Source organism: Trichosurus vulpecula, chromosome 9, assembly GCF_011100635.1.
Source record: "Trichosurus vulpecula isolate mTriVul1 chromosome 9, mTriVul1.pri, whole genome shotgun sequence".
Lineage (NCBI taxonomy): Eukaryota > Metazoa > Chordata > Mammalia > Diprotodontia > Phalangeridae > Trichosurus > Trichosurus vulpecula.
This window is the reverse complement of record NC_050581.1, coordinates 96,436,617-96,452,179: the sequence shown is the minus strand read 5'-3', so window position 1 is coordinate 96,452,179 and position 15,563 is coordinate 96,436,617. Positions and strand designations below refer to the sequence as shown.

General features: G+C 38.6%; 1 protein-coding gene across 1 annotated transcript in view; it reads left to right on the top strand.

Moving 5' to 3' along the window:
- Window positions 1-14,268, top strand: part of FREM1 (FRAS1 related extracellular matrix 1) — a 141,939-nt gene extending 127,671 nt beyond the window's left edge. Inside the window, exons 30-36 of the mRNA XM_036737466.1 lie at window positions 1,080-1,321; window positions 2,013-2,060; window positions 2,338-2,505; window positions 2,729-2,857; window positions 3,592-3,707; window positions 11,916-12,001; window positions 13,133-14,268. Of these exons, the coding sequence (XP_036593361.1) occupies window positions 1,080-1,321; window positions 2,013-2,060; window positions 2,338-2,505; window positions 2,729-2,857; window positions 3,592-3,707; window positions 11,916-12,001; window positions 13,133-13,332 (989 nt within the window). The 3' untranslated portion in view covers window positions 13,333-14,268. The remainder of the gene's footprint in view (window positions 1-1,079; window positions 1,322-2,012; window positions 2,061-2,337; window positions 2,506-2,728; window positions 2,858-3,591; window positions 3,708-11,915; window positions 12,002-13,132) is intronic.
- The last annotated feature ends 1,295 nt before the right edge of the window (window positions 14,269-15,563 follow it).

Here is a 15,563-nt window from a genome sequence, read left to right as displayed (position 1 = left end):
GCACACACTGTAGAACCGAATCATCTGAAGATTCATGTCAGACTTTGGTGTTCAAGCCTTTTTATTTTCCCTGACAAGCATCCCAATAGATGGCTCATTACATTTCAGAGACCCTGTTAATATCTAAGATCCTAGTTCCCCTTTCCATTTGTGTACCCCAGTTTTTATTTCCCTCTTACTTATAACCGGTGTCCTGAAATATGATAAAAATGTCTCTAGCTCTTCTTCTCTCCTTTTGATTCAGAAAGGAGGGGATGAAGAAAGAAAGGAAGAAGGAAAGAAGGGAAGGAAGGAAAGAAGGAAAAAAAGAAAGGAAGAACAGAAAGGAAGTGAGAAAAGAAGAAAAAAAAGAAAGGAAACAAGATGGAAGGAGAAAAAGAAGGAAATCAGACACTGCTCTTTTTCCTTCACAATATTCTTCCCTAAATTAATTTCTTTCTCAGGAGGATTTTTATAAACCTGACAATCCCCACATGAAGCGTGAAACACCCGAAGGAAAATATTTTGACCTTAGACGTTCAGATACTTACTTCCCCAGATATGTTTTAAAAGAGAGTTTTTGGGGCTCCAGACAGAAATAGTACCTTTTGAATTTGGCCTTTTTGTTCTAATAGTCAGTATTGGACCATACCTGAAGGAATGGTTTCATGGTCTTACAAAATCTTTAAGCAATCTCTGTTTCTGTTGCGCAGCATTAGGGAGGAGTGTCAGTGTTATGCATTGTCTTTGGAATGCCAATTAACAAAAAGAGCTATCCAGAAACACTTTAACAATAAGGGGAGATGGAAGTTTTTCCAGATTTTTAGAGGAATGAGCTTAAAGAAGTGAAACCAGTTGTCCTATGTGACTTGCGAAATCATTCTTATTATTGGCTAGTCACACTTTTCATGTGCCGAAGTGCACAGCTCTCCTGTAGAGAAACTGATGGAAAAGGAAGGAGTTACTGGCAAATGACAAACAGGTAACATCTGGTAGAAGAATCATCCATCCACTTTTAGTGATAAGCTGTTCCATGAGATCAGTTATCTGCTTACGTAAAATGAACAAAACTGACCATCTGCCATTTTGTGTGATTTCAGGTCGGTGCCATGATTCACCCTCCTCTGGCCAAAACCAGTATAACTCATGGGGGAAAGGCACATGGCTCCCACTTTCCCCAGGCTCATCCTCACCCTCCATTCTTGATGGGATCCATTTGGAAGGAAGACACCCTTCATCTTCCAAAGATGGGATAACACCCAGCAGAGGAGACAAGCTTCAAGATTTCGACTTAACTGATGTTCCCAGGAAAAGGCTTAGGACAATAGGAAATGGCAAAACAGTAAGAGCCATGCACTTTAGAAATAAGATGGACAATTCTCTGGGATGTTATTGACAGGATTTGTCAAAAGAACCAAAATATTCTGAACTTTCTTGAAACAATTAAATGAGGTATTCTGAATCTTATGGGGGGTGGTCTTTAAGGGTTGCTTAATATTCTGTAGTTGGCATTGTACTGTCCTTGTCAAAGTGGTATGTCATTTCCCAGCTTTGGGCTTTAAGTCTTTTTCTTCCCCCAGCAATGGTGATTGACTTGCCTCTTGTTATTCAGAGTCATTTACCTGGCTCCTCTTGGTGAAGGGAATGCATTTTCAAGACATAGGTACATCCCATTACCATGAAGCCAGAGGCAAACTGTCTGACTCACAGTGTTCTCAAACCTCTAAGCCTGTCTTCTAGGGTAATATATAGTACTTTCACTCTGACTAAGCCAACTGGTCACATTGTCATACATTTGAAGTCAGACGATCTGGGCTCAAAACCCCATTCTGTCACCACTTGGATGATCTTGGGCAAGTCAGTTACCTCCTAAGGATCTCCGTTACAACATCTTTTAAATAAGACAGTTGTAATAGCCAACCTTCAATGCTCCCTATTACTCTAAAGCTCTGATAATAGCTGTTGTCCCAACCAACTATTGTATGCCACTGGAAAGAAAAGTCTAATGTTATTTTATCATCTCTTCTTTTCAGGTTCACCCATCATCTGTTTATAGAAATGGAACAGACATCATTTTTAGAGTAAGAATTCTCTGAAAGAATTATTCCATTCTCTACACTTGGTTATATGTCATATGTATGATTATACTTAGGGGTAGAGATTGTTTCATGCAATGATCATTTCCTTTCTTTTGTCTAGTCTAGATGTATTTTCCTGAAGGACTTTTTTGAATTTTATCTTATAGTGTTCAGTAGTCAGAGTTTTTAAAATGTTTTTTTTTTTTTTGCTTTCAACCAAATAAAATAGTAGCTGATTTTTTTGTCATCTGAATTTTGTTGTTTCTGTCTTAATCTTAAGTACCATGGTATGGTTGCTCTAAGAGTAGAGGATGAGAGATCTGCAATAAACATGGAGAAGCCCAGAATGTCTGTCGTTAATCAGAGACCACAAAAGAAAAGCAGGAAAATAGAACCACTACAGGCAGATAAGATGGAACGAATACCCTATTTACACTCCCCTAGTCAGGTAGGAATCATTTGTGACTCTTCACTAAGCTTTTGACAAACTATTTGTTAAGTCATTGACACCTGTAAGTTTCTAGACTGGTCCCAAGATTTGGGGCAGTTTATTTAGGATAAAGGCATACAAACCGGAAGGAGGATTGATGTCTTATGGTCTTTTAAAGTAATGGTCCTAAGCTTGCGTGTTCTGTAGCTAAGCCCATTTCCACCTTCTTTTGTCATCATAGGACCAGTCATCATCCTTTCCAAAGAACTGCACGTTAGCATTAAAGGGACTCTTTCATTTTGAGGAAAGCCTTCAAAAATTATATCACTGCAATGGAACTTCATGGAAGCCTTGGAGTCCGAAAGACAAGGTGGGATGCATGCTTAACTGAAGAATGTTCTTGCTTAAATCTGCTTTGGAAGCCTGTGCTCGGTGGGGGTTGGAGGGGGTGCAGGGAAGGGCATTAATGTGGTAGACCATGTCAACGTTTAGTGTCAAAGATTATGTGACCATTCATTCATTTAACAAACATTCATTAAAAACCCACCCTATACCAAGCACTGTGATAGGCACTGGAGAAGACAGGAAGGTTAAATGAAGTATGATTTCTGCCCTCCTGGTACTTAGAGAAGGAATAACACACAGCTACAATTATAAAGCACACTCTTACATGAACAGTCTGTCAGATTCAGAACAAAATCCCTTGTGAGGACCAGAGTGAAGATTGTCCTAGCAGGTTTTTGGAGAAAGCAAGAGGTAACTGAGTTAAATTAATCAGATTAAAAAAGAAAGAGAGAGGCATGTGTTCCAAGGGGAAAAATATTTCCCCTAAAGTGTTTTTCAGTAATTTACTCATTAATAGATTAAATACACATTTAAACTTCCATATTGGTGATAAAAGCAACTAGAAGAGAAAAGCTATAACCTATAAGACATTGCCAAATTTGATGCTGTTTTTGCAGAAAGCCACTCTTTCTAAAGGTGAGGAATTAGCATACTGTCTGCTATTTAAATAAATAAATGAGCAGGGGGCTTTCTTCCTGCCAAGAGACGACTGTAAATGTAAAGGGCATGACTGTGTGAACATTGACCACTTCATTTCAGGAAGGGAATGAAAGAACCTGTCCCACTGGATGGAGCCATCAAAACAGCCACTGCTATTCCTTGATTACAGAGCAAAAGGTCACCTGGAATGCAGCTGCTCGAGCTTGCAGGGAGCGGTAAGAGATCCTCTTTTCCATTTTGACTTACGTTTCTCTATTCAGTTTTCCTTTTATGTATCATGTATGTGTGTGTATGTGTGGTGTTTTTGGCCATGGATTTTTTTTTGGGGGGGGGGCAGAGTAGGTGCAGATGGATGAAGGTTGTAACCTTCCTTTTGGTCCCAGAGGACTTCTGAAAACCCTACTGTAGATCAGAGATCTCTGCGATGACCTGAGAAATGATTGGGTGTGAACTGACCCTTACGTTCATGTGCTGGGATACCAGCCCTTGCCTGTCTTGACAGTCCCTCCTCTCTGGCAACCTTCATTCCTTACCACCTCCATTTTCTAGGTCATCAGCCTTATAGGCTCTGTTTTACTAGGTAGGACTCAAGGCAATTTGATTTGAAAAAATGACATCAGATGATAATGAAAGACTTGTAGCATCAAGCCCACGGCAATGCAGAAAGCAGGTCCCTGATGTTGTTGAAATAAGAATGCTACAGAATGCTATAAAGAGCCCTGACTAGTGTCTGATGATTACGAGTATTACCCCCAGCTACAGTATACTCATCTGTAAAACGAGGGGGCTGGAGTCAATGGCTCCTGAGGACCCTTCCGGCTCTAGATATATGATCCTATGACCCTCAGGTGATGTGGGACCAGTTTAAGGAGTGCAAAATTGTTTCAGTACCATTGAGAACTTTCTATGAAGGGATCCTTCCCTAGCTCTTTCTGATACCCTGTGGCATGGAGAGTACCCTGGGCTCTGGAAGGCTTTGTAAGCAAAATGCAAACCCTGGTGCATTTGCACAGAAACTCCTAAAGAAGTGTGTGATCTGCACCAGTAAAGGGAGCACTCACACCTCCAAAACCACAGATCTTTGGGTATATGAAGTGTTATTGGCTCTCTTGTCTACTCCTGACACTCTGGGAACAGGGTCATTGGAATGTAGCCAGACTCTCATCCTATTAGCTACGACTTCTGGGAAGTCTTGCCCTTCATTAAGTTTTCTTTCATGTCCCACCAATCAGCCAAGCCTCAGCAAAAGGAGGCTTAGGCTTCTGAGTTCCCTCATTATTGCCAAGGAGGTAACTTGAAGTGAACTCCCCTCCAAATGTTGAAAATATATATCCTTCTGGCACTTGTTGCTAAAAGAGGAATAAAACATTAATTTTGTTGTTCCATTTATAGACAGGGAGGAAAAGTGTCGTAGCTCTTTTTCCTCACCTCATCAAACTCAATGAGGCTCTTTGTGAAAATGTGGAAACTGCCTTAAATTTTCTAGTAGAGGCCCTTTCCACTTTGCCGGTCTCGTACACCTTACTTCCCTCCATGGACTCTGATTCAGTGACACTGGTCTCCTTGCTGTTTCTTGCTCATGACAGTCCATCTTGCATCTCTAGGCATTTTCGGTGGCTGTATCCTCCACCCCACTTTCACCCCCACTGGGTGGAACAGTCTCCTTTCTTCTCTCTGTTTCCTGGCACCCCTGGCTTCCTTCAAGTCAACTGGAATCCCACGCTCTGCAAGAAGCCTTCCCTTGACAATATGGTTGTCATGAGGTTCAAATAAGATAATATTTGTAAAAAGCACTCAGCACATAGTAGGTGCCATATATGTGCTTATTACCCCTTCCCCTTCCCTCTGAGATTATCCCAATTTGTCCAGTATACAGCTTGCTTGCACATAGTTGTTTGCATGCTGTCTTCTCCAGAAGACTGTGAGCTGCTTCAGAGCAGGGATTATTTTTTGCCTTTTTTGTAAGCTCAGCATTTAGCACAGTATCTGGCACATAGTAGGTTCTAAAAGAGTGCTACTTTACTTACTGACTGAATGACTGAATGAATGAGAGTGTTGCCTTATGGTGTAAAGGAGAAGGTTTGACAGCAGCTCCCCCAAATGAACAACAAATGTAGGAACTACTCCTTCAGTAATTATAAGAATTACAGAAATCAAGGGGCACCTGGGATTTTTTGTTGTACTATAACAAGGAATCAACAAGGTAAATTTTTATTTTTCAGAGAGGCATTGTAGCACAGCGAAAAGCCCCCAGAAGTTCTGGGTTCAACTCCTGACACTGTCACTTACTACATGAGTAGTCTTGGGCAAGTAACTTTACCTTCCTGGGCCTCAGTTTCCTCATCTGTGAAATGAAGAGATTGGATGAGAAGGCCTCTGATTTTCCTTCCAACTCTAGGTTTTTGATCCAGTGATCCTACTGACCTATAATTTATACAATAGCGAATATTCTCATTAACGTGCTATAATCTATAGTACCCATTATTTCTCTAAATATTCATACTGGCTGTAGGACTCTGGACAAGTGACTTAAACTTTCAGTGTCCCAGACAAAACTATCTAAGACTTTAAGTGGCAGAGAAGATGCCCTTCTACATTAGTAGAGGGTGTTTCCTCACCAGAGATTTCCTACATTATTGAAATCAACATTTATTAAGTGCCTATTATATGTCAGGCACTGTACTAAGTGCTGGGGATATGAAAGGAGGCAAAACACAGGCCCTACCCTCATGGAATTCACAGATAACAGATCTGGTGATTTTTATTCGTGCTCCTTATTGCTAGATTGTAAGCTCCGTAAGGGAAAGAACAGTGTCTTATCTAAACTTATAAACCTCCCTCCCCAAACCAATGTTCTGTACACAGTAGGCCTTAGTATCTATTTGTTCATTGAATGAATGAATGAATGAATGTGCTTAATTTCACCATATTTATCAACCACCTCTAGGATGTGTAAGGTAATGAAGCTTTGAAGCTGGAAGGATTTAGCATCAAGATGCTATTGGGATTTTAAGACTGTTTTTAGGATCTGAGATTTCATAGGTGTGAGTATTTTCCCTTCAACAGGGCAGATACAGCTGCTCTACAAATTAGCAGATGGTCTTTGAGAGCTGCTGAGGCCAAATAGATGATGAGCCTCTCTGAATTTTGCTAGGCTTGTCCCTGGGTAACATAAACAAAGTCCATCATGGCTTGTACTCAGAGCTTTTCCAGCTGGATGGAACCTGCCATCCCTCTCAAGAACCCAGAGTCACCCCCAACCATACCATGAGAAGGCAGTCAGTTGGGTCTTTAGTTATTTTCTCATTCCTCCATTGGGCTATTTATACAGACCTTTATTTGTATTATATTTCACACACACACACACACACACACACACACACACACACACACATCTCAATTCTAAATCTGTAACCCTGTTATTGTTCATAATTCTTCTCTAGTCTCTCCATCTCACCACAACTTAATTTTAAGCACCCACCCTCTACCTACAAAAAGAGCCCCATGCAGATTCACTGTTTGCTTACCTATGTAATACATTTGCACAACAAATAAATAGCATTAAGCATCCTCCATTATGTGGTTCCAATCAGCCTATACAGCCTTTTTTCACCATGGCCCTGTGTGAATCTTGTGGGCTATTCACAGTTCCCTAAACACATCCTGCTCTTTCAACAATTCAATAAAAGTTCATTAAGAGCTTAATGTGTACACAAACTCTTAAGTATTGAATATATTCCAGAACTCCAATGGAGTATTACTTTGAACTGGATATACGAAGATGAAAAATTACATAATCCTTGCCTTCAGAGACTTTACATTCTGCTTGGATAGATGGAAAAGTACAAGGATGCACAAGGGTATGAGAAATGAAAAGTTAAAAGAAAAACTTCAGCATGCAAAACTTTTATGAGAAATGGCAGGAAGGAGAAATCACTTTCATCTGAGAGGGGGCAAAGTCAAATCAGGGAAAAATGCTTGGAGTAAGTGGTAGTTACTTATGATTTCTCTCCTCTCCTTATACTCTTCTTCCCCATCTCTGACTGTGGAAATATTGCCCATTCTTTTGGGCCTACGTAAAGCCCAAGAAGGTTTCTTCACCCTCTCTGTTCCTCCCAGCCCTAGAAAGTGACTTTGTCTTCGGCAAATTTCTATAGTTCTCTATTCTTTTCTTAAAGCACTCATCACATACTGCCTTGTATTTGTGATTACACACACACACACACACACACACACACACACACACACAGAGTCTACTAATAGACCATAAATCCTTGGGCAAATGGCTCATTCATTCCTTATACCTCACAATACTGCTCATCAGACCTTATATATACTCAATAAATATTTATTGAAGAGTGAAACCACAAATTTGTTATTTTGTTTGCTCATGGTATACATTCATATCCTCCAAACTCCTGTGACAAATATACATCATTTAATAGTCTCAATCCTCCATGAAAGTCCTCCTCCAATGGCACAGGGTGCCGCAAAGGTAAACATCAGTTCTCAAAGCTTAGGTCAGCTAGAAAGTCCTGTAAAGCTAGAGAGGCTTTGAGGACTAGCCCAGTCGACAATGGATGGCTGTTATCTGAGGACCAGCCTAGATCAGATTGGAAAGGCTTGCTACAAGGCACTGAATCTTTCAACCTCCACAACTCCCAAATGCTGTCTGTTAAGGCTTAGCAGGAAGGTGTGTTGGAGCCAGCTCATAAGGTTCATGCCTTTTGTTAAATTTGTAGCATAAGCATTTATGCTTCAGAAATCAGGAAGTGTGAAAATTGGAGCTTATTTATTATTTAGTTGATTGTTTAGACTTGAGAAAGTGATAGAAAATTGTTAATAATACAGATTATACTTAAAAGTGTGCTATGAATATATATGTATATGCAGATATATGTATATCTAGCTATCTGTCTGTCTATCAGTCTATCCCCTTACAGAGCACTGATTGTTAAATGTTTCCAACACACTTTTACTTAGAGGAGTTATGATCTTTATCTGTTCAAAGAATTCTCACACCTAACCTACAGGTCTTTGAAATATTGAACTAAGTTATGAAATAATTTTCTCGATTGTCCTGCTAACCTAATTAAATCCTGAGGACTGGAAAGAGGTCCTCTGTTAACTTTGTTGGAATACAATTTGTATATAAGAAGCTAGATGTCACAGTGAATGGATAGATTGATGGACTTGGGGTAAGGAATACCTGATTTTAAATCCTCTGACTTTGGCTAAATTGCTTAATTTGCTCCAGGTTCCAGTGTCTTCATCTGTAAAATGGGGGTGTTGGACTATATAACTTCAAAGACCTCTTCCAACAAGAAATATAGAATATTATGACTGTCTTTCTCAGATACGAGAGTGTATCTTTCTGTCTTAAGATTCCAGTCCAGAGGATATTTTTAGGTACAAGAATGCATTTCCTCTTGATTTATTTCTCTTAAGATGTGGGTACATAGAGGGCCTTGTCTTGAGGAGCCATGTAATGCTCAAGTTTCAACAGAACCAGGAAGCCCTACTTTAACTTTTGACTCTAACCAATTTGCTAATTCAATTCAACCCTTGGCTTCTACTACTTTTTTTCTCCATTTTGGTTTCTTATCACATATCTGTCGTATGGGAAGGATGCTAGAGCCAGAGTCCTGAATTAGGAATTGCTTGGATTTACATACTGTAATCTTATCTGGTCATTTCCTACAAGTCCACCTGGGGACTGGGGTTAATCTGATTATCGACTCATCCTCCGCAAAACAATTTTATTTTTCACGAATAAATAGCTGCTTTGCTATCTAGAGAACAATAGATAGATAATAGTTTTCTAATATCTTTAGATAATAGCTATCAATCTATGATGACTTCAAATGTGGTTTTGATTGACTTAAGTCAAAGCATCGTTCATTTCAACAGCATGAGTCATCTCTCCACCAGCACAGATTGCAACCTCTTTATGCTTAAGTATAGATGGTCATTGTGAGCTACTACAGCCAAAATAATTTATTATCTTGTAGCTAAGGTAATGACAAACTTCCTTGGCTCATCATGTGGCGAGGTAGGAGGAACTTTTCTGAAGCTAGGCTAATCCTCCCACCAGAAGCACATAGTTCATCCATGGGCCCTTCTTGAAATCATTCCAGCTTGGCAGCATCTTCCAGATCATGCCTTCCATGGCCATAACCTTTAGTAATCTGCGCAGGCCTTCAAATTTAAAAAAAAAATGAGGCGTAGGAGTCCACGGCATTGTAGTTCTTTCATACCTGGAAGGAACCTTTGAGGTCATCTAGTCCAATGCCCTAATTTTGTAATTCAGAAAATTGCTGCCCAGAGAGGTATACTTAAATGAAGGCTTGTGATTTCCCAGCCCTTAATAAGTAGGCCTCATGGAGCTCATCATCATCATCATTAGAGTAATAGCTTGCATTGATCATACTTCTCTTGCTTGGATACTGTAACATACAGAACTGTCTAAAAAGATGGGCGTATCGGGGTCTGTGTTTGTACACAGGAGTACCTGCCCAGAGCGACGAGAGTCCATCAAAATGGTGATGTCCTCCAGGTGCCCTGGTTGAGGATGACATTGCACTGATTTCATTAAGCCCCAGAATATTATGGGACTTCCTCAGTGAGAGCCATCGTAACTCAAAATTTCAGCCAGTGATCCATTCAAGAGAGTGAATGAGAAATACCCATAGCTAGTCCATTGAGTTAATACATCATTACATGTATCTTGGACAGGTGCTACAGAGAGATAGTAAATTTGTCTAAGAATTGATTAGAATGAAGAGAGTGAACTGAATTGTGTTTGGGAATTGCGTACTGTGCTTTTAATGAATTGTACAGGATGAATAGGTGTGGATCTGCATCAGAAGAGGAAATACATCAATGATACCATGGTCTACTGAGGTAGACACAAAGTAGAATTATACATCATTTCTTCAGAACTTAAAGAATCCAGCAATATCTCCTTTTTATGACACGGAGAGTACCAGAAAGTGAATTTAAAAAAGCTTTGGAGCAACCTACGTTGCGTTCACAAAGTCCCTATTCAAATCTCATACATTTTACTTATGGGAAAATGCCCTTTATCTGGAGCTATTTCCTTCCACAATTCTAGGAAGCATAGATATTCTAGGACACAATTCTAGGAAGCATAGATACTGACTTCCAGTTCCACAGTAGATTAGAAGAGCAAATAAAAAGAGTGCTACTACATGCAAGAATGTTGGACTAACGGCTTCAAGAAGTGATATCAGATAGATGGGAAGCATATACAAAAACTACAACAAAGCAAACACAAGAAATGAAAGAATATGACCATCTACTATAGAGGTTCTTAACTGGGGTCCATAGACCCCCAGGGATCTCAGAAATTAGATGGGGGGAAATAAATTACATTTATTTCAATGTAATTAGTTTCTTTTTAATTCTATGTATCTTATTTTATATGTTTAAAAACATTCTGAAAAAGGGTCCATAGACTTCGTCAGACTGCAAAGAGGTCCATGACATAAAAAAGACCCCTGATCTGGAGCCATTTAGTGTAGTGGTAAAGAGGCCTAAACACTTAACTAGTCTGATGTCATGTCTATATTACACAATATTTAAATATTAATGTTCATAAAAATGACCTTGACTCATCGAGAAAAAGTTGAGATATACCTAGTATACTCTGTTTAAGAAACAGAGATATGTCCAATATATTTTCAAAAGGCTCCCATCCAAAATGGTTATATTAAAAAATGTCTTGGCACTTAAATGGGTAAATCCTCAGCTTTTCAAAATTATTCCTTACCCTGGAGATCCAGATAGCTGAGGTTTTACTGTGGAAATGAGGGTTTGTAATCTCTAACAGAAAATAAAGGTTTGTTTGGGGCTTTGTTTATATAGGATCAGTGGCACTGGAGATTTGACAGTTATTCAGTTAGTGTGATACATATACATAATAAAATTGCATATTTGGAGCCCAAAGAGATTTTATTTTTTGTAAGGAGAGTGGGAGAGGAATCTTAATGATTGGGTCTAGTTGTAAAATTGATCAGATTGACTGAACAATTGCAAATTCACCATTTCAGTTTGCTGATGAATTTCTTAGATAAGTGGTATTGTCTTGCCTTTAAATAATTAATGTAAACATGTAGTTTCTGGTTTCTGATTTTCCAGAGATTTTAAAAGAATCTGTTGTGCAGTCACTTTGGTTTAAAAGCACAGATTCAGTAATAAAATATATTAAATGTGAAGACCTCATCCCTGTCGCCACTACAGCTGGAAAGAACATTTAATATTAAAACACCTGGAAAGAGCTTTAAGTTGATTTTTTCCATCACTTTTGCTCACATATTCCATGTTAACAGAAATAAGTCTTTTCCCTAAGAAATGTTGACTCTTTGGTTCTGATTCTTTCATTTCCTTTTGTTTGAGTCTAGACATCAAGGCAACCTAGCAAGTGTGTTTACGAAACAGCATATGCAGTGGTTATGGGACTTCAGTGGAAGAAAGTCATTCTGGATAGGCAAGTATCCATGGGTTCCTTTGAACTGGTGTAACTATATTAAGTGATGAAATATAACATCACCTCCTAATACAGCAGGAAAAAGATACCATCTACAGATAAAATCATCTAATTTGTGGCTTACAACTCACTGACCTCTTCTTCCTGATCAGAAAAGTAGTATAATTTTCTTCATAAAATTCCTTGGAAAAAATAGCATTTCCATAGAGCAAAAGATGTAAACATTCTCCTTGACTGTGCCACGAGAGTTACTGGTTGGGGAAGTGGAAAGGCTACGGGAATATGGTAGCAAAGGCATTATCCATTGTGAAGCTAAGGGGAATGACCAAGAAAGAAGTATGAAGACTCCTGGTTTCTGCCTGTTCTACCACTAACTCAATCTGGGATAAGTCATTTTGCTCTTCTGGGCCTTGGTTTCCTCCTCTGTAAAATGAGGTGATAAGATTAAATGATCTCTAAGGCCCAAGCTCTCATTCTTCTGGTTCTAAGGAATTTCAAAGGACCCTTTTGGTGCTAAAATTCTCCATGTACTTGTACGGTTCTTCATGTACAAGGACTGAGTTTCTAAAACATAGAAATTCTTATGTCTACTAAACTGCAAATTCAGTAAATCCAAAGGGTCTCCTGCTGCTGAACCCACATGAGGTTTGTAAAATGCTTCCTTTACAACTCAGTGGGATAGGTAGTACAGATACTGTTACCCCTTTTTTTTACTGAAGAGGAAATTTAGACCCCAAAAGGTGAAAGAATTACCCATGGTCTGGTCACAGATCTAATGAGTGGGAGAACAGGGCTTAAATCCAAGTTCTTTTGGAACAGTCAGGTGAGAAAGCAATTCAAAGTGCAAACAAAAAAGAAACATAGTAGGTCAAGGAATGTGACTTTTCATTTGAATGCCATCACTGCCATTCATAGCTAAAATTGAAGAAAACCAAAAAGGGGTACCATGTACTATATGCACGTGGAAAAAAGTTTCTAGCAGAGTATAAAAAGTACCTTTTGTCTGTGGTTCAGCTCTCAACATACTCTTTTGCATATAATCTATACAGAAAATTTAGGACAATGGTCTAGAAAAGTGTCTATCCCAAGAAGAATAAATAAACTTGACATATTTCTTTGTTTTTGTGGTAGGTTTGAATGACCAAGAGAATGCTGGTCAATGGGAATGGGATGGAGGTGAACCTGTAACCTTTACAAACTGGAAGAGAGGGGCTCCCTCACATTTCAAGAAAAGAAAGAACTGTGTTTTGGTAAAAAGGAGGGGAAAGTGGCAAGCTAAAGACTGCAGAAAGGGTAAAGCTCACAACTATGTGTGTGCCAGGAAACTATAAACACAAGTGACACTGGAGATGTCCACAGAGCTCCCTCACAAACTGATTCTTTTTCACATATGATTTGCAGTGTTTGTGAATTTATATGTTTAAAAAATCAATGGCCAAGGTTTACTTAGTAAATTTATTTCCTGTGGACTAGGAGAGACTTCTGTAAAAATGAATTGTGACTGCAGTTTGGTCAATCATTTCCCTTCTTACCTACCCTTGTTTCCGCCAACAGAAGAACCATTTTTGAACCTTTATCTTGTACTTATATCCACCCCGCCCCCAACAAAAACTCAGAGTCTTATAAAATACAAAATTTTGCTTATTTAAGTAGAAACTATTCCAGTCCTCAGTCAGTTCTAGCTTCTTACTCTCTTACTGCCTGGCTTGGGGTTTCACTGTCCATTATCTCAGAAGAGGATACCATGAAACCTGTACTGCAAGTTTCTTCTAATGGACCTGCCTCTCTTTCAATTCAGCTCCAGTAAAACCAACTATACCAGCCAGACCAAAATTGAAAAACAATGAGAGAGTTGGATCCTTTTATCACCTTTAAGGGTGAGGCTGGGAGTGGGGGTCAATAGGTTAAAAAGTGGTGGGTTCTCAGGTGAATGAATAATCGTTGAAAAGAAAGGCTGTAAATGGATGAGTCATGGCGTATGTGCTTCTTTGAAAAGTCAGAGCTACTTTGATCCTGGATATGGGTTCAGATAAGCCTATAGATGTCAACGGACTGGTCTGTCAAATCTTTGGAGGATTGTTCATCTTGTAGGGCCTAAGGAGATCAGTTTTCTGAAAGGAGGGTTAGCGTTGGTTCATTCCAAGATAATGGTTCGGCTTCCCCATGTAGAGCTATAATGGAATTGAAACCACGTAAACACTTTTTTTTACATTTGTGCCAATTGATTGGCATTTCTCAAAGGCAGACAGGGCCTTTGGATGGACAAAAAGGCTGTTTCTTCAAAAATAAATCAATGACTATATGGTTGGTCAAAGATCCCACTTGAACACAGTATCCTTATAGATCACATTGCCAATTTCCATGATCTCTGAAGGGAATCTTGATGCAATGATGAATCCAGAATGTTCTGACCTGCTTCCAGACATGCTATTGGATAGGATTTATCAGTGTCAATGCACCTACCTATATGTGGCTACAACCTCAATGTGAAACATGTCAATGGTGATGGAAAAAGTGGAATTCTTTGCAGGCTACATTCTTCTGTTCCCATGATTCTAAAAGAAGTTTTTTTTTGCCTCTAAAAATGTTTCTTTTTTATCTTTTCATGATTACTACAAAATATGTGATTTAACTCAGTAGTATAATTTTAATATAAAAATTTTTAAAGGTCATTTAATGTATTCATGCTATAACATAAATTTTGTAAGAAGGATGCATCAGATAAACTGACAGTGCTTAGACCAGGCCCTTCCTGTAATCTAGAAACATAATAGGCCCAAGCCCTATTTATGTCCAGAGAAATATCATTCTGGCAACTAGAAACTTGGCATTGTTTTTATAGTTTACCAAAAAGATAACAGATCCTCTATATTAACTCCCAGACTGTTCTCTGGCTCAATTCTCTTGACCAATATTCACCTGACACAATGGTATTAATCTGAGTTATTAGAAAGACAATCTGGTCAAACTGAGATCTGACAAACACTGTCCCCTACTCTACCATCTTCTGATATATGAGGAGTAGCGACTGTGATATAAGGAATGTTGGAGGTAAGAATTTTTTATGTGAAGGGTAAAGCAGTTGGAAGAACCGTGTCCATGTGAAGAGAAGTGAATGTTCAGTGTATAAGGAATATGTTTGTAAAGAAATAGAAACCTCTTTGCCTCTCTATTCTACCCCAGAATTCATGAACTATTGTTGTTTACCTGGAATTAAATAATTATTCCGGGGAAAGAATTTAGAAAATAAGGTACAAACTATGTAACTGTGTGAATAGTCAACAAAGTCTCTCTGTTAAATTTCTATTGCACATATCTACAGTGGTTATTTTAAATGATGTCTAATGAAGTTGTGAATATTATCAAAATGATAGAAAATGCAGGTTTTTAATAATATTCATAAAGATCAGAACAATTTTGAAAAAAACAAAATTATTTCTGTGCCCATTAAGCTTTTTGGTTATCAGGTATTTAATTTAGTGATGAAAAAAGGTTTTCATTTCCTATGCAATTAATTCAAACCCAATGAATAAAAAGAAATCATACTGTAAGTTCATAGATT